Source organism: Kogia breviceps, chromosome X (assembly GCF_026419965.1).
Source record: "Kogia breviceps isolate mKogBre1 chromosome X, mKogBre1 haplotype 1, whole genome shotgun sequence".
Taxonomy (NCBI): Eukaryota; Metazoa; Chordata; class Mammalia; order Artiodactyla; family Physeteridae; genus Kogia; species Kogia breviceps.
In genome coordinates, this window is record NC_081330.1 from 39,531,055 (window position 1) to 39,554,259 (window position 23,205).

At 35.8% G+C, this 23,205-nt stretch overlaps 1 protein-coding gene across 4 annotated transcripts in view; it reads right to left on the bottom strand.

Moving 5' to 3' along the window:
* NRK (Nik related kinase) overlaps positions 1-23,205 on the bottom strand; it is a 140,424-nt gene that overhangs the window by 22,588 nt on the left and 94,631 nt on the right. For 3 of the 4 annotated variants that reach the window (XM_067024261.1, XM_067024260.1, XM_059051444.2), the window contains exons 13-18: positions 21,872-23,039; positions 19,656-19,763; positions 7,146-7,213; positions 5,247-5,341; positions 2,632-2,729; positions 1,209-1,570 (exon numbers count right to left, since the gene is read on the bottom strand). In XM_067024261.1, coding sequence (XP_066880362.1) covers positions 1,209-1,570; positions 2,632-2,729; positions 5,247-5,341; positions 7,146-7,213; positions 19,656-19,763; positions 21,872-23,039 — 1,899 coding nt within the window. The remainder of the gene's footprint in view (positions 1-1,208; positions 1,571-2,631; positions 2,730-5,246; positions 5,342-7,145; positions 7,214-19,655; positions 19,764-21,871; positions 23,040-23,205) is intronic. The other variant, XM_067024262.1, reaches the window with a different exon arrangement.

The following is a 23,205-nucleotide window of genomic DNA, read 5'->3' on the forward strand; positions in this document are numbered from 1 at the left end:
TGCATTAGCAACTTCACAGCCACATGAATGATTAAGCCCATATTTTTGGTTCAACCACAACGTATTTAAATAATTCTTATAATATATGTAATTTATGTTAAGTTAAACACGTGCCTTTATTTTCTAACATGTGTATTGTCTGCTTTGCAACAGATTTCCATTGACTGTTCTACAATTATCACCTGGAAGTTCAGTAATATAGATCTCATTAAGATAGTCACTTAATTATCTGCTAAGAACACCAAGCTTAGCAAAATGTCTCAATGATCTTTTGCATAAGGGACAACACAAATATGTACCCATGATAATTCTAAAAGCAAATGAATTTGAGAACAGAATTCCTGGTAGTTTTTTAGTTGGCCAAAAAGAAAAAATGTTGAATGAATTGTAGTCTATTCTGTCATGTATATCCCCAGTAACATTTGAAAATTAACAAAACAAAATATGGATTTCAATATTATAAAGCAAACAATTCTCCCACTGTTAATTATTTTCCTAAAAATATACTATATTAATGAATCACCTTTGAGAGCAGTTTAAATACAAACCATAAGCACATGTAAATAAGAACACACTGGCTGTTTATAGAGCAGGAACAAGTAACTATATATATATAGCATACTGGTGGTATGCCAAAAACACTACTTCACTAAATATTACCACTTTGAGCAGCTACTCTATAAGAAGATAAAATTGAACAAGCAGTGAATTTAGTAACAGCAGTTTTCAGAATCCCAAGGATAATGCTATGTTAGTAAGTTGGAGCTTAAAACTATCAAGGGAGTATCATATTTGCACTTCATTTTTCTCAGCAAATGTAGAGATTTTGTTCACAAACATCAGGGTTTCAACTTACAATTATTAATAGGCACACTACTTAATTTGTCAGCCCATTTCTCACACTCATTGTGTTTTACAGGGTAGAATGATTCAGTAGCATTAATTTTAACAGAAACACCCAGACAATTCCAGTTATAAAGAACCTAATAAATAGTTCAATGCTAATAAAATATAGTATTACAAGAAATGCAAAATTAAGTGTTTTGCATTAAAATAATTTAAAATCTATTGTTGAAAATCAACCATTTACCAACATGCAAGTGCAATTCATTCACCCTCTTGGTAATAAATTTTGAAAGTAAACCAAAGATGCAAATAGTTTTGAAACTATAAAATATGGATAATGCAAGTAATCCAGAAAAACCAACCTTGGCCAACTAGGAGCATCATCACAATTATTGCCTTTGTCATCAACAACCTCATCATTGTCATCATCTTGGTCTTCACCAGCATCATTAGCCTGATCAACCTGGTTATCCAACTCATCACAGCCATTGTCATGGTCATAAGTATCTTCATAAGCATCATTAGAATCATCATCATCACCATCAGTATCAGCACCAGCATCATAGAGTTCAACATAATCACCATCCTCTTCAGGTGGCTGAATGACAGGTGCAGGAGTTAACCAATCATTCCGGAAGATTTCAGAGAGTGCATTATAGCCTACCCATTCATTTGTCAAGTAAACGGGGGGTGATATTTTTCCTACTTTAAATCCATCTGGAACCTGTGTGCACAAGAAAGGTTAATGTAGTCTCTAGTAGCCTTTCATTTTCTTCTAGATTGGAAAGCTTCCAGGCTGATAATATTTTAAAATGTATTTTCAATTGAAATGAAGATGTTCACTCACTATATAGAGCCAACATTTTTCTGAGGATGAGCTGCCAAAACCCAAACCTCAGGCTATGATCATTAATGGCCTTTCTGGATCACACAGGGCAAAATTTACTCACTTTGTTTTATATTAGTCCTACTTATCTGCTGAGAACTAGACATTGGGTTTTGGTGCTGGAGAAGAGAACAGATGATTTAACATTCTAGAGAAGACAGTCACTTTTTCCTTTTGTTTCATCCTTTGATATTGGGATTAGTTCTTAAAATGGATATGTTAATTTCCCAGCTCTAGTTTTATACAACATAGATTGTATTAAAGTAATGCAAACACTTCTAAGAAGTAAATTAATATAAATTCACCTTTAAGTATGGTATGTGTCCTATAAGCAACCTCTGAGCAATCTGAAAGGGGTGTATGTGTAGTAGGGTAGAGGTAATTACAAAGGTAAAACAGAATGATCTGAAAGCACACTGCAAAAATAATTAGAAGGCCTTTTTATTTATGAAATTAGAAGGCATTTTATTTTTCGCTAAATGTTTTATCTTTATGCATTGCTTCATCATCCACGAAATGATATTAGACAAAAACTGAGCATCTAAACCTTACTCCTTAATTTGAGATTAGCTTCTACAAATAGCTTTTTATCACTCCTCTCCTGAATATGTTCTGACACAAGAATGTGAAAGTAAAATATTTTATGATTGATTAAATGTTTTTATATTTTACATTACAAAACATTTTACATTAAATATTTTTACATTGATTAAATTTAATTTCTAGAATTCATATTCTGCATACTGACATACCAATACAAATATATATTTGAAAGATTAATTTAAAAAGTGAACACTTTAGCCTTTCCCTCAAATGAAGATGAAAATATGTAAGTTAAAAGAAATTGAAAATTAAAAAGAACAGATATAAATGCATTAAGAGTTAAGATGGAAACCTACATGGATGTCAACCAGCAACTTCTGATCAATAGTAGAATAAGGTGGTGATGACTGGGACCTCCTCCTGGTCACAGGGCTCTCTTCCTCAGAAGAAGATTCTGTGGAATGCCAAAAAGACATTAGTAACAGTTGTGATCACAGCCATTGACTTCATTTTTATAGTGTACCAGTTCAATCCCTTGGTATTTTTCTTGTAGCCTCTTTCCATTCTGGAGATATCACTTGATAAATTCTTATGGGGCTAAGATCCTATGTTCTGTTTTCATAGGCAGTGACAGCCTCAACGTTTCTTCTGTTAGACCTGCATGGCTTTTTTGTTTTCAGTATTAAGTGTACACTTGCTAGGTATTTCTCTCTATCTGTGTAACAAGGTACACAATAAGACTGATATACAGATAGTCCCATGAAAAACAGAGAATGTATCAAGAATAGGAAGGGCTGGGTGGTATTTTTGGCCTCCCATACTAACCAGTAGAAAAACAGTCCAACAGTATATTAGAAGATGATAGATTAGATAAAACTTTCAAGAGGAGAGTTGACTCTTGAATCTTAATCCCCCAATTTCTACTCAATGATATATCTTCAAGTATTTCAATACAGTTGAGAAGTGAACAACTGAAAAGTGGCAAATCTTAGCTCTTTTTATAAAGCCAGGAACCCTTCTATAGAAGCTCTCTGCAATAGAACTTTCTGCAGTAATAGTAATGTTCTGTATCTGAATTGTCCAATACAGTATCTACTATCCACACATGGCTATTGAGCATTTGAAATATGGCCAGTGTGTCTGAGAGGTTGAATTTAAAATTTAACTTCATTTTCATTTTAGTTTTAATTTTAATAGGCACATTTTGCTAGTTGTAGCACAAGGCACAGCTCATTTCTATAGTGTAAATACTTCCATTTAAAATGAAAATTTGTCTGGATTAGAAGTCTGGATTTTTGATATTAAGATTTATGGTATAGTAAATAACATCTGTGGTTAAAATAGAGTGAGAATATTTATGCTCAAAGATCAGTAGATCTGGGTGAGTGTACTTAGAAAAAAGCTTCACTAAGGGGACTCTCAAGTCCCTTTTTGTTTTTGTGTGCTTGGAATTTGAAAATAAATAGTACTATCCCTCTTTTATTTGCAGCCTTGATATATAGCCAAAGTATTGACACTAGAACTCCAAAAAACATGTATTTGAAAACATTTCTATCTTTTGAGAATATTGTACTGAACACATCTTACAATTTGTGTTCACATCTTCTGACACTGTTGTACTTTTGCAATTTATTATCTTTCCTTAGGAAACTATTTTCTCTCAGGTCTTTTGGTGTGTCATTAGGCTAAGTAAGAAGTTTGCGTGAATGTCTGAGGTTTTGAGGCAAATTTGTAGTAGGTGTTCTGATTTCCTGCATCATGAAGTACGCAGTCTCATGGGAACTTCAAATCATCTATGTAGCACACACAATAAAATAATATAATTTTAGAGCTAAAAGAACTTTAGCTATTATCTACACAGATACTCTCCCTTTCTCCCTCCCACCACTGTTCATAAATGCTTTGGGGCCTAGTCCAGAGTTTCCTTATTTCAAAATATATAATATGAATAAACCTTAAAGTTTTAGTTGTTTCTTCAGTATTAGCAAAATTAACCCTAGTCAAACCAGAAAGATTCTGCGGAAAAAAGTCCTAAAGTTTCTCTTCACACAGGCTTATCTTATTTCTCACAAGATAATATTTCTGCACAAGGGGACACTACCATTTAAAAGAATTATGCCATTATCTGAGTCTCCTAAGAAGAAGAATGGGGTTTTAAAATTCAGGTCTTCGACTATCTGATTTTCATACAGTGTACCTATATATCCATTTAATTATTGACATTTTAATAAAATCTATATGCTATATTTTACAGATGACTTGGGGACTCAGTCAGGCATTTTTCCCTTACTTAACTTATTTGAATTGCTTAAAAGTAGATAGTGACAGATTTTATGACCCAAGGTAAAACTTTTCACTTTGTTTACCTGATATTTCACAAATCTATAATTCATTTAAACTCTCTCAAAAGTACATCATAAAATAAAATACTTATTTGAAATTCATATCACAGTTTGTAAAGTTATTTTGTATGATTTTATTGATTAATTTTTCATCTTAACTACATTAATTTTTAACATTTAAGAGATACAGTATATATCTTACTTTGGGGAGGTGAAATAACAAACTGATAAATAAAACTCATGCCCACAACTACTCCATTTAATATTTCAATATTCTAAAGATTGCCTATAAATTTTAGCCTGTTGTAGAAGCCTCTCTCAAATTCCTTTCCCATATTTTTCACACATGGTATAGAAACTAAAGCTGAACCCCCTCTCCCACCTCCCTAGACACATTCTTAACTACTACCCAACTGAAAGAAGAAACTTTAGAAAAATTACTTTCCATTTCTCAAAGGTCATCACTGATCACCTAATTGCCAAATCCAATGGTCTCCTGGTCTTAATCCTACTTGGCCTCCCTGACATTATTGATTCATTCCTTCTTGAAATTCTTTCTTAACTTTTGCAAAATAAACTATTAAACATTAACTCCGTTTTGACTGTTTAAACTTTGTGCTTTGAATCACCTGATGCTGCTGGGCAGTTCTGAGGATTTTGCGAACTTCTTTGTCTGATGTCAATGGGCTTCTGAGCTTGTTCCAAAAGAGACCGCTGAGGAACACTAATGAAAAGACAGAAAAGCATGTGCCACGTCCTAACATTCATAAAGGGAATGTACAACTCCACATCAAGACCAACAAAAGTTTTAAGTATATGGGTATATATCAAACTAAAAAGAAGTAGAGCTTAAGTAATATTTTCCAATTTCCCCAAATCCGCTATTTTATCTAGAAGAGATAAACAATTTCCAAAATATAAAAATTGTCTCTATACAAGTATGTTTCCTTCGCATATCATATTTATTTTTTAAAATTCCTATGAAATTTCTTTAAGCTAATATTCAGACATTATTGCTACCTGGGTAAAACAGCGAGAAACATAAATTTATAGTGTATGTGAGTATTTTAGCATGATCAAAATGAAGTTATTTTTATATAAAATTCCACTATTAAATATTCCACTATTATAATCCTGATTCAAATGCTTGGAATTTGTGTTTTTTAATGTCCTGTTCCTAATTTAGATACATGGATAAATAGATAGGACACTTTAGTTTTCACTATTCAAATTCACGGAATATTTAGAAAGTTTCTTTGGACCAGTGCTGCTAAATTTTATAGCTGCTTTGGAATTTCTATATAGGAAGGACTTTGGTTATTGATTTAGGCCTAGAACAGACAAGAGTCTTTTCTATGACCCCAAATTTCAGGAAAGACTTAAGTTTCAGTTAAATCACTTTCATAAATATAACCATATTTAAAGTAAACATATTTGCAATTCATAAATTCAAAACCCATTTTTGTAATAAGAACAACCAATTCCAGTTTAATAGAAATATTGATTTTTATATACCCCATGCTTAAGTTATATTGATTTTATATCATACCCCATGATACCAAAACACATACACAAAACTAAACTGATTTCTCCCCCTTTGTTGTCAGAAGGATCATGACAACTCATTCACTGAATGCATAGTAAGAGAAAGTTCCTAATCTTGCTTTAAAATTTTTCAAGATTTCTGCACACCAGTTAAATCTAAGGACACAAATACATGGGGGTTTTAAAGAATAATAAGATAAGAATATACATACTAAATACTATCAGCTCTATGCCATCTGACCATATTGTCCAGAATCTTGAATACAGTAAGTACTCAATAAGTATTTACTGAATGACTGAGTGAAGGAATATAGGTTAAGTTCTCTCCACTATGAGTTGGAGTTGGAAGGGGTATGATTTTCAAGGAACATCTAAATTAAAATTTAGCATTCAAATATAATACATTGCATACATCTAAAATATGAAACATGATCTTTGAAAATTACTGAAGATTATCTATATTACAGACTTAAAAATTACAGTGACTGGTATAAAATATTGCTATAATATTGAGTTTTAGATATGATTTTCCCTATAGGTTATTTTAGGTTTGCCCATTCTGTGGCATTAGCTTCTGAGGTTAGCGATTGTGTGTGTGTTTTACCACGTAGTACATCACAAATATCATGCAATTGAAGTGTACATGATACACATGAAATTTCATATCTTTTTATTGTAAATTACTAATTGAACGCTGTCCAAGAATTCACTGTTGTTTCTGTTATTAAATTGTGAATGTTACCAGCTAATCATCAAACTAAATAACACTGAGATTGCAGTATGCTCAAAGGTGAAAGATCTAGTTAATGGATTGTTGCAGTTTTAAGGTTTTAAATATAGGCCGGTGATATCATTGATGACTATGTTGTCATTAATATTTTAGTTTTGAATTCACACAGAACTTATTATAAAATAAATAAGCTTTAATTTCCCATATGACAGTAAATCAGAGTAATCTGAGTATAGAAATAAGAGACACATACCTTGAAGAGAACTTGACACGATGTACACGATCCTGGTTGTAAGGCATAGAAATAGATCTCTCTTGGACCTTAAAGATACAGTGCAATACTTTGGTAGAATTCTGAATCATACATTTTTTGAGTTATTAATTCATGGGAAAATGTCATTCTTCACAGAGATATTTTCTTAAAAATCCAGCTTAAAAAATCTGATTTTCATAAATGGATTGTATTTCATTATTACTTATAGTATAACATTAGAACTACTTAACCATAATTTTTTAATATATCCTTGAATTTTAGTAAAACAACAGATTCTGGAGATCATATAATCAAACACCCTCATTTATTATTGAGGAATCTGTATCCCAAAGATGGAAAATGACTTTTCTAAGAACTTTACATCAAGTCAAAGGATATCTTTAATCAGACTGTAGGTCTCCAACCTGCTAATTTAATGTTCTTTCTATGTTTTCATATTACTTTTTATACCAAGTTCAAACTTCTCATTCACTCACCCTTTCAAGCTAATACTAGATTTTCAACAGTTGTAACACACATGCACATCACTAAAAACCTCTCAAGAGTCTAAAGTGTTCCTTCTTTATTTAAAAAAAAATTATTGGAGTATAGTTGCAATATTGTGTTAGTTTATACTGTACAGTAAAGTGAATCAGCTATATGTATACATATATTCCCACTTTTTTGGATTACCTTCTCATTTAGGTCACCACAGAGCACTGAGTAGAGTTCCCTGTGCTATACAGTAGGTTTTCATTAGTTATTTTATACATAGTATCAATAGTGTATATATATCAATCCCGATCTCCCAATTCATCCCACACACCCCCTTTCACCCTTTGTATCTATATATCTGTTCTCTATGTCTGTGTCTCTATTTCTGCTTTGTAAATAAGATCATCTGTACCAATTTTTTTAGATTCCACATATGTGTGTTAATATATGATATTTGTTTTTCTCTTTCTGACTTACTTCACTCTGTATGACAGACTCTAGGTCCATCCACGTCTGAACAAATGACCCAATTTCGCTCCTTTTTATGACTGAGTAATATTCTGTTGTATATATGTACCACATCTTCTTTATCTATTCCTCTGTTGATGGACATTTAGGTTACTTCCATGTCCTGGCTATTGTAAATAGTGCTGCAATGAACAATGGGGTGCATGTGTCTTTTTGAAGTATGGTTTTTTTCTGGGTATATGCCCAGTAGTGGGATTGCTGGGTCATATGGTAATTCTATATTTAGTTTTTTAAGGAATCTCCATACTGTTCTCCATAGTGGCTGTATCAATTTACATTCCCACCAACAATGCATGAAGGTTCCCTTTTATCCACACCCTCTCCAGCATTTATTGTTTGTAGATTTTTTGATGATGGACATTCTGACAGGTGTCAGGTGGTACCTCATTGTAGTTTTTATTTGCATTTCTCTAATAATTAGTGATGTTGAGCATCTTTTCGTGTGTTCGTCGGCCATCTGTACGTCTTCTTTGGAGAAATGTCTATTTAGGTCTCCTGCTCATTTTTGGATCGGGTTGTTTGTTTTTATTGATACTGAGCTCCATGAGCTGTTTGTATATTTTGGAGATTAATCCTTTGTCAGTTGCTTCATTTGGAAATATTTCCTCTCATTCTGTGGGCTGTCTTTTCATCTTGTTTATGGTTTCCTTTGTTGTGCAAAAGCTTTTAAGTTTAACTATGTCCCATTTGTTTATCTTTGTTTTTATTCTTATTACTCTAGGAGGTGGGTCAAAAAAGATCTTGCTAAGATTTAGGTCAAAGAGTGTTCTGCCTATGTTTTCCTCCAAGAGTTTTTATAGTGTCTGGCCTTACTCATCTTTAAGAAAGTATGTTTATTTTTCACTTTACAACTTGCCTGTAATGTCATAATCAGAGTTCCAAATACTTTTCAATTCTAAATAACTTAATTTTTATTTTATTAACTATTCATTCATCTAATACAGCAGAAGACTCAAGAAAGAGCACATATAATGAGCCAGCTTCCATCAGCAGTGCAGTTTTACCTTCTGCCAACATTAATATATAGGGCCATGGAGTGTTGCCTTGCCTAATTTAATTTTATATCTCTAGGTTTCTACTCAAAATAGTTTTTAGCTACCTCCCAAAGTAGATCATTCTGACATTCAACAAGGCAGTCATATTAGATTCTTTAGAAAGGAAAATTCAACATGTTACAATAAAAAATAAATTTAGCATTTTCATGCTGATAAAATCACTCTATAGTTTCTAGAAACTATAATAACCTTACTACACTTTTTTTCTCTTACGTAGTAACTTATCAAGGTTGCCTTTATACTCCAACAGACAGATACATAAGAAGTGAAAAATGTCAATCGTTCACATGTTTTGTTAATGAATGTTTCAAAATACAACCAGATGTTTGGCAGTATGCAGGATAAGCATCTGACTGACTTTTTCCATTTTTGATTCAGATAACTGGAATCATATTGACCCAGTCTAGGCCTCCTGGTTCATGAAGCTGATCTCAGAAAGTTTATTGAAACTAGTTTACCAGAGGCCAAAATTACTCAGAAGAGATAAAGGCCAAAAGTAAGAAAGGCTAATGCCTAATATGAATTGACTGTATTTGTTCTGAAAAATGGGGAGAAGAAAATGATTAGTAAGAATAGCATATGTTATGGCAAATGATGTACTCCAAATCAAGCAGACACAGCTCATTATATTTGGGGCTCAACGTATCATACTTATAGTAAAAATGCTTATCTGGGAGTAAGAGTAAAGTCATCATTTAATAAGGCAGAGAGGGGGACACATTGCCTCTTGTAATTAAACAATACAATCCAGCATATGTCCTTCTGCCAGTAATTAGTATTTATAAAGCAGTACTCTGTTATTCATTTCAGAGGACTGTTAGTATCAGAAAGAACATATTTTAAAAGGATGGACCCAGCAATCCCTCCACTGGGTATATACCCAGAGAAAACCATAATTCCAAAAGACACATGAGGATAGCTTCAAGACAGCAGAGGAGTAAGATGTGGAGATCACCTTCCTCCCCACAAGTACATCAAAAATACATCTACATGAGGAACAGCTCCTACAGAACACCTACTGACTGCTGGCAGAAGACCTCAGACTTCTCAAAAGGCAAGAAACTCCCCACATACCTGGGTAGGGCAAAAGAAAAAAGAAAAAATAGAGACGAAAGAATAGGGATGGGACCTGCACATCTGGGAGTGAGCTGTGAAGGAGGAATAGTTTCCACACACTAGGAAAACCCTTCAAGGGCAGAGACAGTGGGTCAGGGGGGGAAGCTACGGAGCCACAGAGGAGAGCACAGCAACAGGGGTGCTGAGGGCAAAGCGGAGAGATTCCTGCACAGAGGATCACTGTCCACCAGCACTCACCAGCCTTAAAGCCTTGTCTGCTCACCTGCTGGGGCGGGTGGGAGCTGGAGGCTGAGGCTTGGGCTTCGGAAGTCAGAACCCAGGGAGAGGACTGGGGTTGGCTGCGTGAACACAGCCTAAAGGGGGCTAGTCCACCACAGCTAGCTGGGAGGGAGTCCAGGAAAAAGTCTGGAACTGCCTAAGAGGCAAAAGACCATTGTTTTGGGGTGCACGAGGAGAGGGGATTCAGAGTACCACCTAAACAAGCTCCAAAGACGGGCGCGAGCCATGGCTACAAGCACAGAACCCAGAGATGGGCATGAAATGCTAAGGCTGCTACTGCAACCACCAAGACGACTGTGTGCAAGCACAGGTCACTATCCACACCTCCCCTCCTGTGAGCCTGTACAGCCTGCTACTTCCAGGGTCCCGTGATCCAGGGAAAACTTCCCCGGGAGAACACATGGCGCACCTCAGGCTGTTGTGATGTCATGTGGGCCTCCCGCCACTGCAGGCTCGCCCTGCATTCTGTACCCCCCCTCCCCCTGGTCTGAGTGAGCTAGAGTCCCCAAATCAGCAGCTACTTTAACCCTGTCCTGTCAGGGTGGGGAACAGATTCCCTCAGGCGACCTACACACAGAGGCAGGGCCAAATCCAAAGCTGAACCCCAGGAACTGTGAGAACAAAGAAGAGAAAGGGAAATCTCTCCATGCAGGCTCAGGAGCAGTGGATTAAATCTCTACAATCAAATCAATGTACCCTGAATCTGTGGAATACCTGAATAGACAACGAATCATCCCAAAATTGAGGTGGTGACTTTGGGAGCAACTACAGACTTGGGGTTTGGTTTCTGCATCTAATTTGTTTCTGGTTTTATGTTTATCTTAGTTTAGTATTTAGAGCTTATTATCATTGGTAGATTTGTTTATTGATTTGGTTGCTCTCTCCCTTTATATATATATATATATATATATATATATATATATATATAATTTTTTCCTTTTTCTCCATTTGTGAGTGTGTATGTCTATGCTTCTTTGTGTGATTTTGTCTCTATAGCTTTGCTTTTACCATTTGCCCTAGGGTTCTTTCTGTTGGTTTAGGGGGTTTATTTTAGTATAATTTTTAGCACATGTTATCATTGGTGGATTTGTTTCTTGGTTTCGTTGCCTCTTCTTTCTTTCTTTTTTTATTATTTTTAAATTTTTAACAATATATATTTTATTTTTTACTTTAATAACATAATTTTATTTTTCTTTCTTTTTTTCATCCCTTTTCTTCAGAGCCATGTGGCTGACAGGGTCTAGGTGCTCTGGCCAGGTTTCAGGCCTAAGCCTCTGAGGTGGGAGAGCTGAGTTCAGGACACTGGACCAACAGAGACCTCCCAGAGCCACATAATATCAAATGGTGAGAGCTGTCTCAGAGATCTCCATCTCAATGTGAAGACCCAGCTCCACTCAACGACCAACAAGCGACAGTGCTGGACACCCTAGGCCAAACAACTAGTAAGACAGGAACACAACCCACCCATTAGCAGACAGGATGCCTAAAATCACAATAAGTTCACAGATATCCCAAAACACACCACCAGATATGGTCCTGCCCACCAGAAAGACAAGATCTAGCCTGATCCACAAGAACACAGGCACCAGTTCCCTCCACCAGAAAGCCTACACAACCCACTGAACCAACTTCACCCACTGGGGGCAGACACCAAAAACAATGGGAACTATGAACCTCTAGCCTGTGAAAAGGAGACCCCAAACACAGTAAGTTAAGCGAAATGAGAAGACAGAGAAATACACAGCAGATGAAGGAGCAAGCTAAAAACCCACCAGACTAAACAAACCAAGAGGAAATAGGCAGTCAACCTGAAAAAGAATTCAGAATAATGATAGTAAAGATGATCCAAAATTTTGGAAATAGAATATATAAGAAACGTTTAAGAAGGTCCTAGAAGAACTAAAGAGCAAACAAACAGTGATGAACAACACAATAAATGAAATTAAAAATTCTCTAGAAGGAATCAATAGCAGAAAAACTGAGGCAGAAGAACGGATAAGTGACCTGGAAGATAAAATAGTGGAAATAACTACTGCAGAGCAGGATAAAGAAAAAAGAATGAGGAGAATTGAGGAGAGTCTCAGAGACCTCTGGGACAACATTACACGCACCAACATTTGAATTATAGGGGTCTCAAAAGAAGAAGAGAGAAAAAAAGACACTGAGAAAATATTTGAAGAGATTATACTTGAAAACTTCCCTAATATGAGAAAGAAAATAGTCAATCAAGTCCACAAGCACAGAGAGTCCCATACAGGATAATCCAAGGTGAAACACGGTGAGACACATATTAATCAAACTATCAAAATTAAATACAAAGAAAAAATATTAAAAGCAGCAAAGGAAAAGCAACAAATAACATACAAGGGAATCTCCATATGGTTAACATCTGATCTTTCTGCAGAAACTCTACAAGCCCAAAGGGAGGGGCAGGACATATTTAAAGTGATGAAAGGGAAAAACCTACAACCAAGATTACTCTACCCAGCAAGGATCTCATTCAGATTCAACAGGAAATTAAAACCTTTACAGATAAGCAAAAGGTAAGAGAATTCAGCACCACAAAACCAGCTTTACAACAAATGCTCAAGGAACTTCTCTAGGGAGGAAACACAAGAGAAGGAAAACACCTACAATAACAAACCGAAAACAGGAAAATGGTAATAGGAACACACATATCGATAACTACCTTAAAGGTAAATGGATTAAATGATCCAACAACAGACACAGACTGGCTGAATGGATACAAAAACAAGACCTGTACATATGCTGTCTACAAGAGACCCACTTCAGACCTAGGAACACATACAGACTGAAAATGAGGGGATGGAAAAAGATATTCCATGCAAATGGAAATCAAAAGAAAGCTGGAGTAGCAATTCTCATATCAGATGAAATAGACTTTAAAATAAAGACTATTACAGAGACAAAGAAGACACTACATAATGATCAAGGGATCAATCCAAGAAGAAGATATAACAATTGTAAATATTTATGCACCCCACATAGGAGCACCTCAATACATAAGGCAACTGCTAACAGCCATAAAAGGGGAAATCGACAGTAACACAATCATAGTAGGGGACTTTAACTCCCCACTTTCACCAATGGACAGATCATCCAAAACGAAAATAAAAAAGGAAACACAAGCTTTAAATGATACATTAAACAAGATGGACTTAATTGATATTTATAGGATATTCCATCCAAAAACAACAGAATACACTTTCTTCTCAAGTGCTCATGGAACATTCTCCAGGATAGATCATATCTTAGTTCTGAAATGAAGCCCTGGTAAATTTAAGAAAATTGAAATCTTATCAAGTATCTTTTCCATCAACAACACTATGAGACTAGATATCCATTACAGGATAAAACCTGTGAAACATACAAACACATGGAGGCTAAACAATACACTACTAAATAACCAAGAGATCACTGAAGATATCAAAGAGGAAATCAAAAAATACTTAGAAACAAATGACAATGAAAACAAAATGACCCCAAAGCTATGGTTGCAGCAAAAGCAGTTCTAAGAGGGAAGTTGATAGCAATACAATGCTACCTCAAGAAAGAAGAAACATCTCAAATAAACAACCTAATCTTACACCTAAAGCAATGAGAGAAAGAAGAACAAAAAAATCTCAAAGTTAGCAGAAAGAAAGAAATCATAAAGATCAGATCAGAAATAAATGAAAAAGAAATGAAGGAAATGGTAGCTGAGATCAGTAAAAGGAAAAGCTGGTACTCTGAGAAGATAAACAAAATTGATAAATCACTAGCCACACTCATAAAGAAAAACAGGAGAAGTCTCAAATCAATAGAATTAGTAATGAAGAAGGAGAAGTAACAACTGACACTGCAAAAATACAAAGGATCATGAGAGATTACTGCAAACAACTGTATGCCAATAAAATGGACAACCTGGAAGAAATGGACAACCTGGAAGAAATGGACAAATTCTTAGAAAAGCACAACCTCCCGAGCCTGAACCAGGAAGAAATAGAAAATATAAACAGACCAATCACAAGCACTGAAATGGAAACTGCAATTAAAAATCTTCCAACAGGGCTTCCCTGGTGGCGCAGTGGTTGAGAATCCGCCTGCCGATGCAGGGGACACGGGTTCATGCCCTGGTCTGGAAGGATCCCACATGCCACGGAGCGGCTGGGCCCATGAGCCATGGCCGCTGAGCCTGTGTGTCTGGAGCCTGTGCTCCACAACAGGAGAGGCCACAGTAGTGAGAGGCCCACGTACAACAATAAATAAATAAATAAATAAATAAGTTTATTTATTATTTAAAAAAATCTTCCAACAAACAAAAGCCCAGGACCAGATGACTTCACAGGCGAATTCTATCAAACATTTCAAGAAGAGCTAACACCTATCCTTCTCAAACTCTTCCAAAATATAGCAGAGGGAAGAACACTCCCAAACTCATTCTACGAGGCCACTATCACCCTGATACCAAAACCAGACAAAGATGTCACTAAGAAAGAAAACTACAGGCCAATATCACTGATGAACATAGTTGCAAAAATCCTCAAGAAAATACTAGCAAACAGAATCCAACAGCACATTAAAAGGATCATACAACATGATCAAGTGGGGTTTATCCCAGGAATGCAAGGTCTCTTCAATAAACGCAAATCAATCAATGTGATACACCATATTAACAAGTTGACGGAGATAAACCATATGATCATCTCAATAGATGCCAAAAAAGCTTTCAACAAAATTCAACACCCATTTATGATAAAAAATCTCCAGAAAGTAGGCATAGAAGGAACCTACCTCAACATAGCAAAGGCCATATATGACAAACCCACAGCCAACATTATTCTCAAAGGTGAAAAACAGAAACCATTTCCACTAAGATCAGGAACAACAAAAGGTTGCCCACTCTCACCACTATTATTTAACATAGTTTTGGAAGTTTTAGCCACAGCAATCAGAGAAGAAACATAAATAAAAGGAAAACAAATTGGAAAAGAAGTAAAACTGCCACTGCTTGCAGATGACATGATACTATAAATAGAGAATCCCAAAGATGCTACCAGAAAACTACTAGAGCTAAGCAATGAATTTGGTAAAGTAGCAGGATATAAAATTAATGCACAGAAATCTCTTGCATTCCTATGCACTAATGATGAAAAATCTGAAAGAGAAATTAAGGAAACACTCTCATTTACCTTTGCAAAAAAAGAATAAAATACCTAGGAATGAACCTACTTAAGGAGACAAAAGACCTGTATGCAGAAAACTATAAGACAGTGATGAAAGAAATTAAAGATTATACAAACAGATGGAGAGATATACCATGTTCTTGATTGCTTAGAATCAACCTTGGGAAAATGACTATACTACCCAAAGCAATCTACAGATTCAATGCAATCCCCATCAAACTACCAATTGCATTTTTCAACAGAACTAGAACAAAAAATTTCACAATTTGTATGGAAACACAAAAGACCCTGAATAGCCAAAGCAATCTTGAAAAAGAAAAATGGAGCTGGAGGAATTAGGTTCCCTGACTTCAGACTATACTATAAAGCTGCAGTCATCAAGACATTATGATACTGGCACAAAAACTGAAATATACATCCATGGAACAGGATAGAAAGCCCAGAGATAAACCCATGCACGTATCACCTTATCTTTGATAAAGGAGGAAAGATTATACAATGGAGAAAAGACAGCCTCTTCAGTAAGTGGTGATGGGAAAACTGGACAGCTACATGTAAAAGAATGAAATTGGAACACTCCCTAACACTATACACAAAAATAAACTCAAAATGGGTTAAAGACCTAAATGTAAGGCCAGACACTATAAAACTCGTAGAGGAAAACATAGGCAGAACACTCCATGCCATAAATCACAGCAAGATTCTTTTTTGACCCACCACCTAGAGAAATGGAAATAAAAACAAAAATAAACAAATGGGACCTAATGAAACCTAAACAGTTTTGCACAGCAAAGGAAACCATAAACAAGACAAAAAGACAACCCTCAGAATGGGAGAATATGTTTGCAAATGAAGCAGCTGACAAAGGATTAATCTCCAAAATATACAGGCATCTCATGCAGCTCAATATCAAAAATACAAAAAACCCAATCCAAAAATGGGCAGAAGACCTAAATAGACATTTCTCCAAAGAAGATATACAGATTGCCAACAAACACATGAAAGGATGCTCAACATCACTAATCATTAGAGAAATGCAAATCAAAACTACAATGAAGAATCACCTCACACCGGTTAGAATGGCCATCATCAGAAAATCTACGAAGAATAAATGCTGGAGAGGGTGTGGAGAAAAGGGTACCCTCTTGCACTGTTGATGGGAATCTAAATTGATATAGCCACTATGGAGAACAGAATGGAGGTTCCTTAAAAAACTGAAAATAGAACTACCATACGACCCAGCCATCCCACTACTGGACATATACTGTGAGAAAACCATAATTCAAAAAGAGTCATGGACCACAATGGTCATTGCAGCTCTATTTACAATAGGCAGGACAGGGAAACAACCTAAGGGTCCATCGACAGATGAATAGATAAAGAAGATGTGGCATATGTATACAATGGAATATTACACAGGTATAAAAAGAAATGAAACTGATTTATTTGTAGTGAGGTGGATGGACCTAGAGACTGTCATACAGAGTGAAATAAGTCCGAAAGATAGAAATAAATACTGTATGCTAACACATATATATAGAATCTAAAAAAAAAAAAATGGTTCTGAGGAACCTAGGGGCAGGACAGGAATAAGAGGCAGATGTAGAGAATGGACTTGAGGACATGGGGAAGAGGGAACAGTAAGCTGGGAAGATGTGAGTGAGTGGCATGGACATATATACACTACCAAATATAAAATAGATAGCTAGTGGGAATCAGTCACATAGCATATGGAGATCAGCTTGGTGTTTTTGTCCCCCTAGAGGGGTGGGATATGGAGGGTTGGAGGGAGATGCAAGAGGGAGGAGATATGTGGATATATGTTTATGTATAGCTGATTCACTTTGTTATACAGCAGAAACTAACACACCATTGTAAAGCAATTATACTCCAATAAAGATGTTAAAAAATATGTACAGCTGCATGTAAAGAATGTTTTAAAAAAATCTATCATGCCATTCTGTGTGTGTATTTGTACAGGTATGGAATTAAACACATAAAAATATATAAAAAATAAGTCACCTGCACCCCAATGTTCATTGCAGCACTATTTACAATAGCCAGGTCATGGCAGCAACCTAATTGCCCATCGACAGACAAATGGTTAAAGAAGAAGTGGTACATATTTAAAATGGAATATTAGTCATAGAAAGGAACAAGACTGGGTCATTTGTACAGATGTGGATGGACCTAGAGACTGTCATACAGAGTAAAGTAAGTCAGAAAGAGAAAAACAAGTATCGCATATTAACGCATTTATGTGGAATGTATTAAAATGGTACAGATGCACCGGATTGCAAGGTAGAAATAGAGATAGAGATGTAGAGAACAAACATATGCACACCAAGTGGAGAAAGCAAGGGGGGCGGGGTGGTGGTGGGATGAATTCAGATATTGAGATTGACATATATACTCTAATATGTATAAAATAGATAACTAGTAAGCACCTGCTGTATAAAACATAAATAAATAACATAAAATTAAAAAAATAAAAAATAAGAAGGATGATTGTCCATGACATACATCATAATGGACTACTGTGAAGCATCTTGAAAGAGGAAATATAGTGATCTTGGGCCCTTGTCCTAATTAAGAACAGCAATGAGACTCATGACTCATTATGAGTAAGGCAAGAATTTCTGAGTTCTTCATCCATCAACCTATCTGTCCTTAGTGACCAAAAATGTTTTAGATAGCTAGGTGTAAGGAATGCTGTCTATAATGACACTATCTTGTCCACACAGGAACTGAAACTGCTACTTATTCCTTACCAATACCATGTGCTAAATATCTATTAATATACTAGTGAAAACAAAAGTCAGCCTGGACACCAGGACTGACTTGATTATTCCCATAAATCTAAGAAAATAAGTGACAGATTAAATGACCCAGACCCTGTCGTAAACTACATCTCAGAACAGAAATGATCAAGGGAAAATGTATGTGTGATTGTGTTACAAGCTGAACTACTGAATTTTTCATGGGCAATATTTTTACTTAGAAGAATGACTGATGAGACAAACTGTAGTTATTCAACTTGGGTATCTGGCAGGCATTTTATTTAAAATCAACAAAGTAAGCCTATTAATTCAAGGATAAAGCAACCGATGTTGTTGTTAGTAATGATAAAATTGAGATTTCAATTGAATATTAGAATTTTAAACTCATCTATCACTGTGCATTTGACAGCTTATCAATACTCAACAATTTTTATGATGAAATTGATGATATTAACAAATGTCATTTTTTGGTGTAAAATAAAACGTGTAAATATTTGGAAAGATCTACATATACAGTGAACCAATATTTTCCAACTGACCAATGCACGAAGATACAAAATTGTGTATGAGTAAAACATCTATTCACAGCACACAACAGACTTATGGATTTTAATATTACTGAATATTCAAAATTTCACTGATATGGTTTTGGACGCCACTTCTCTAGTTGTGGTGTATTTCAAAGAATATCCACAATTATCCGAAAAATCTATGGAAATTCTCTTTTTCCAACCACCTATATGTGAGAAGTCAGCTTTTACTCATATACTTCAACCTAAATAACATATGGCAACAGACTGAATGCAGAAGCAGATATGAGAATCCAGATGTTTTCCATAAGCAAGATGGAAAATGGTTATTTTCATTAAAATTTGTTTCTTATATTAACATCTAATAGTTTTCTTACTTTTTAAATGAAGTAATAAATATTTTAATTTTTTTGTTTTAATTTATAATACATCATACATTGAATGACACAATCCAACTAAGCAAAAGCTTTTTGGGGTCTTCAATGTTTAAGAGTATAAAGACATCCTGAGACCAAAATGTTTAAGAAACACTGTTTCAGGCACTTATTAGTGTCACAGCAACTCATATAGAGAAACTTACCTCATTTTCTTTAGGATTTGGAATGTATGGCTGCAATGGTTCTATTTGGACTTCAGCCTGAATCGAATGAAATACTTCATCATTATCTGATGATTCATCTTCCTTTTCCTTGAAACAAAAAGGAAAATAAATATTTTACTTGCTAAACTGTAAATAATACGAGCAATTCCCATAATCTTAATGTTCAATTAAAAAAGTAATTTTCAAATATTCAAATTGATTTAAGCCTGTAGTTTCTAATAGTTTTTGGTCCTGGATCCCTTTCAGAATCTGAGTAATGCTACAGATTCTCTGTAGAAAACTGCATACAGATAGACACATATCTCTGCAAGTATTTTCGGGGAGATCACTGGCCACCTGCAACTCACCTATTAGACCCAGGTTAAAAATCTCTGGTCTAAAACTTAACTCATAGCTCCAAACTGTCAAATTTAATAAGTGGTTATAGCTACAAAGTTTGGTCCTCCTGTGCAGTGGAAGATCTGCAACACAGCAGTGCAAATATTTCTTCTTGATTGAATCCTAGTAGTTTAGGAAAGTTTCCATTTTCCCATTTAAGCCAACTGATATTTCTTCAACTCAAAGAGAATAATGGGAATGTGTTTTCTTTCCTTCTAGTGAGTTGAAGCACTCACATATGTCTTTAAACTCTAATAAATTTTCAGGTATTTCAAAAGACCTATGACTTTGACTAGAACATCAATAATTTTCTTTTTCTTTATGTTTTCTTTAAGAGTTACACATAAAGGCAGGAATGCCTATACAAGATCCTAGGGTCATGGGATTAGTAACTATTATTTAGTGACTTTTTATTCCATTTTAGAATGGCTTCTCACAGAAATATTTAAAACACTGAATGCCAATAACTATGGGTCATGCTACTAATACTATGAGTTTTGCTGAAATGCATAAAAGTCTTTTTAAAAAATGCAAAGCCCATTAGATCCAACTGTTACTAAGCCTCATTGGGAATAGTCATTAGCATTTTAGATGTCTTAATGTCAGGCAAATATCAGCATTCTAGACTCATGCCACCCTTTCTCTATTTGGTTTCTTTTGCTTCTTATCTTCCTGTTTTTTGGGGGACTAGACATTCATTTCCCCTTTTGGGCCTTTCTTTTCTTGTTGCTTTTACCTTTTCTCATGTTAAACATGTCAGGGAAATAGTATTTGCTCAATTAACTCAATGGACAAAAACTAAAAGTCTCCCTTATTCAGACGTTCAGACAAGGTTCATTTGTAATAACTACATTAATTATTATTACGTAAATGGATGTTGATACCAGGGTTTAATTTAGGATCTTCACAATGATTCCTTTTATGTAAATGGATGCTATGAAGTATTAGGAAACAACTGCTCTCCTGGTCTTTTTGACCTCTATAATTTGCTTACAAAACCCACAAACCCTTCAGGATCAGATTAGATTTGCCAGATTGTATCCATCAACTCCAGCCCAATTATACCATTTATACTAGAGAATTTTGAAAGAATGAAGTTTTGTTGACTAAACCAAAATAAGATAAAGAGATTAACATATTGCACCCCACATTTCAAAAGAGTGCAGAGATGAATTTGTAACGTGTGTCATGTTCTATGAAGGTACTTCATCAATTATGTAAAATGAGTGAAAAATAAGTGAGACAAATCATACTTATGGTAACCATGTACAAAATGTTTTAGAAAATGCTTTTCCTTCTCAGTTTGACCTTTAACATCCTGATGTACAAAAGCTAGTGCAATTCTCTTAAATAATACATTCAACAGTCTATGGGAAGGAAGAGCAAAATAAACTTAGAGGTTGGAGGAACAAAACAAAATTTGTTTTTGTGTTTATTTTTAATGAGTTATATTTGAAATTTTAACCTATGAAAGTAATTTTTAAAGATCCACTATAGTAACTTTAAATGTGCATATGATGTCCCTTTATTGGTTAAGGGAATAATAGGTAGAAATTTAACTAATAATTAAAGCTATATCTCTACAGAGATATTAAGCAATTACCTGGGTCATTCAAGCAAATTTTTCTTTCTCAAATTTAGTCACAATTATCTGGAAATTTCAGGATAATTTATTTGAAGCACAAATTATTTAGTTAATCTTCTCTGGGACACAAGGAATATTTATTTCATTTGGTTTTTACAGAGGGAACACTTGAGTATGAACTAGCATATTTTCTCTACATATTTGACTTAGGAAAAATATCAGAAACTCTTACATTTGCAACTTGTCTCAATTCTTCCTCATGCTGATTAAAGATATCCTCCCATCTGCGTTGGCGCCTTTGCCTATGGGCTTCTAAATCTGATAGCTCAAACTCTTCAGGTCTGCGTGACAACTTTGCCCGGAACCTCTTTGGTGATAGTCTTTTTGCCAATGCCTGCCTTAGACTAGAAACTTTTGATTTTTTCTTCCGTGCTTGTTCTGGTTGAGAGTAAAACACGTCTGATGACAGGTTTTCCATCAGGGTTTGCAGTAGACCAAGTGGCTTTGAGTTATGTGAGTTTGGTGCTCGAAGTAAGTCTCTTGATAGTCCCTCTATCAGTGCTTGAACAGAACCAACTGCCTGCGTGGGCTCTAGTGCCCAGGCCTGTGCTTCAGGTGACCTTTCATTTTGCCCCTCTACTGGAATGAGAACCTGAGTATCCAAATGTAGTGGCAACAGCACGTGGTGGTTCTGTGACAGTAGGGGCAGGAATACCTGGGCATGTACTCGTAATGACTCAGGTTCCTCTGCCTCTGTCTCTGCCTGTGTAGGCTCAGCAGCCTGGTCCTCTACCTCTGGCTGCTCTGGAGCCCCGTTCTGCTGCAGCTGCTGTTCAGGTACCTGGTTCTGTCTCTGCTGTTGTTCAGGGACCTGGCCCTGCCTTTGCTGTTGTTCAGGTACCTGATCTTGCCCTTGAAATTCCTCTGGTACCTGGTCCAGATCCTGCGGTTCTCCTGAGGCCTGGGGCTGGGCTTGAGCCTGCTGCTCTTTGGGTACCTGGACCTGTACCTGTAGAGGCCTAGGGGCCTTAACCTGAGCCTGTAGTGGCATAAGCATCCAGGCTGTCCTCCGTAGTCGTGGAGGTGCCTTCATCTGCATCTGTAGGGGCCTAGATGCCTTAGCCTTAACCTGAGCCTGTAGTGGCATGAACACCCGAGCTGCCCCCTGTAGTCGCTGAGGTGCCTGGGCTTGCCCCTGTAGAGGCCTAGGTGCACTGTCATGACCCTGTAGTGGCATGAACACCCTGGCTGCTCCCTGGAGATGCTGAAGGGCCTGAACCTGTGGCTCTTCTCTATCAGGTAACCACCTTGGCTGAGAGGGTTCTCCATGCAGGACTCTAAGTGGTCTGCATCTACTGCTGGTAGGCAATCTCAGAAGCTCATGAGTACAAGAAGGTCCCCTAGAAATAAACATACAAATGACTGCTGCACAATTAGAGTTGTCAATAGAGTGAAGTCATTCAGGGGAAATGCTTTTATTTTAAAAGATGAGCATTTTCTGCAATAAAGGTATTTTCAGTAAATCTTTCTTGAATCATTCCTGTAATGTCTGAAAGTCTTTGCATT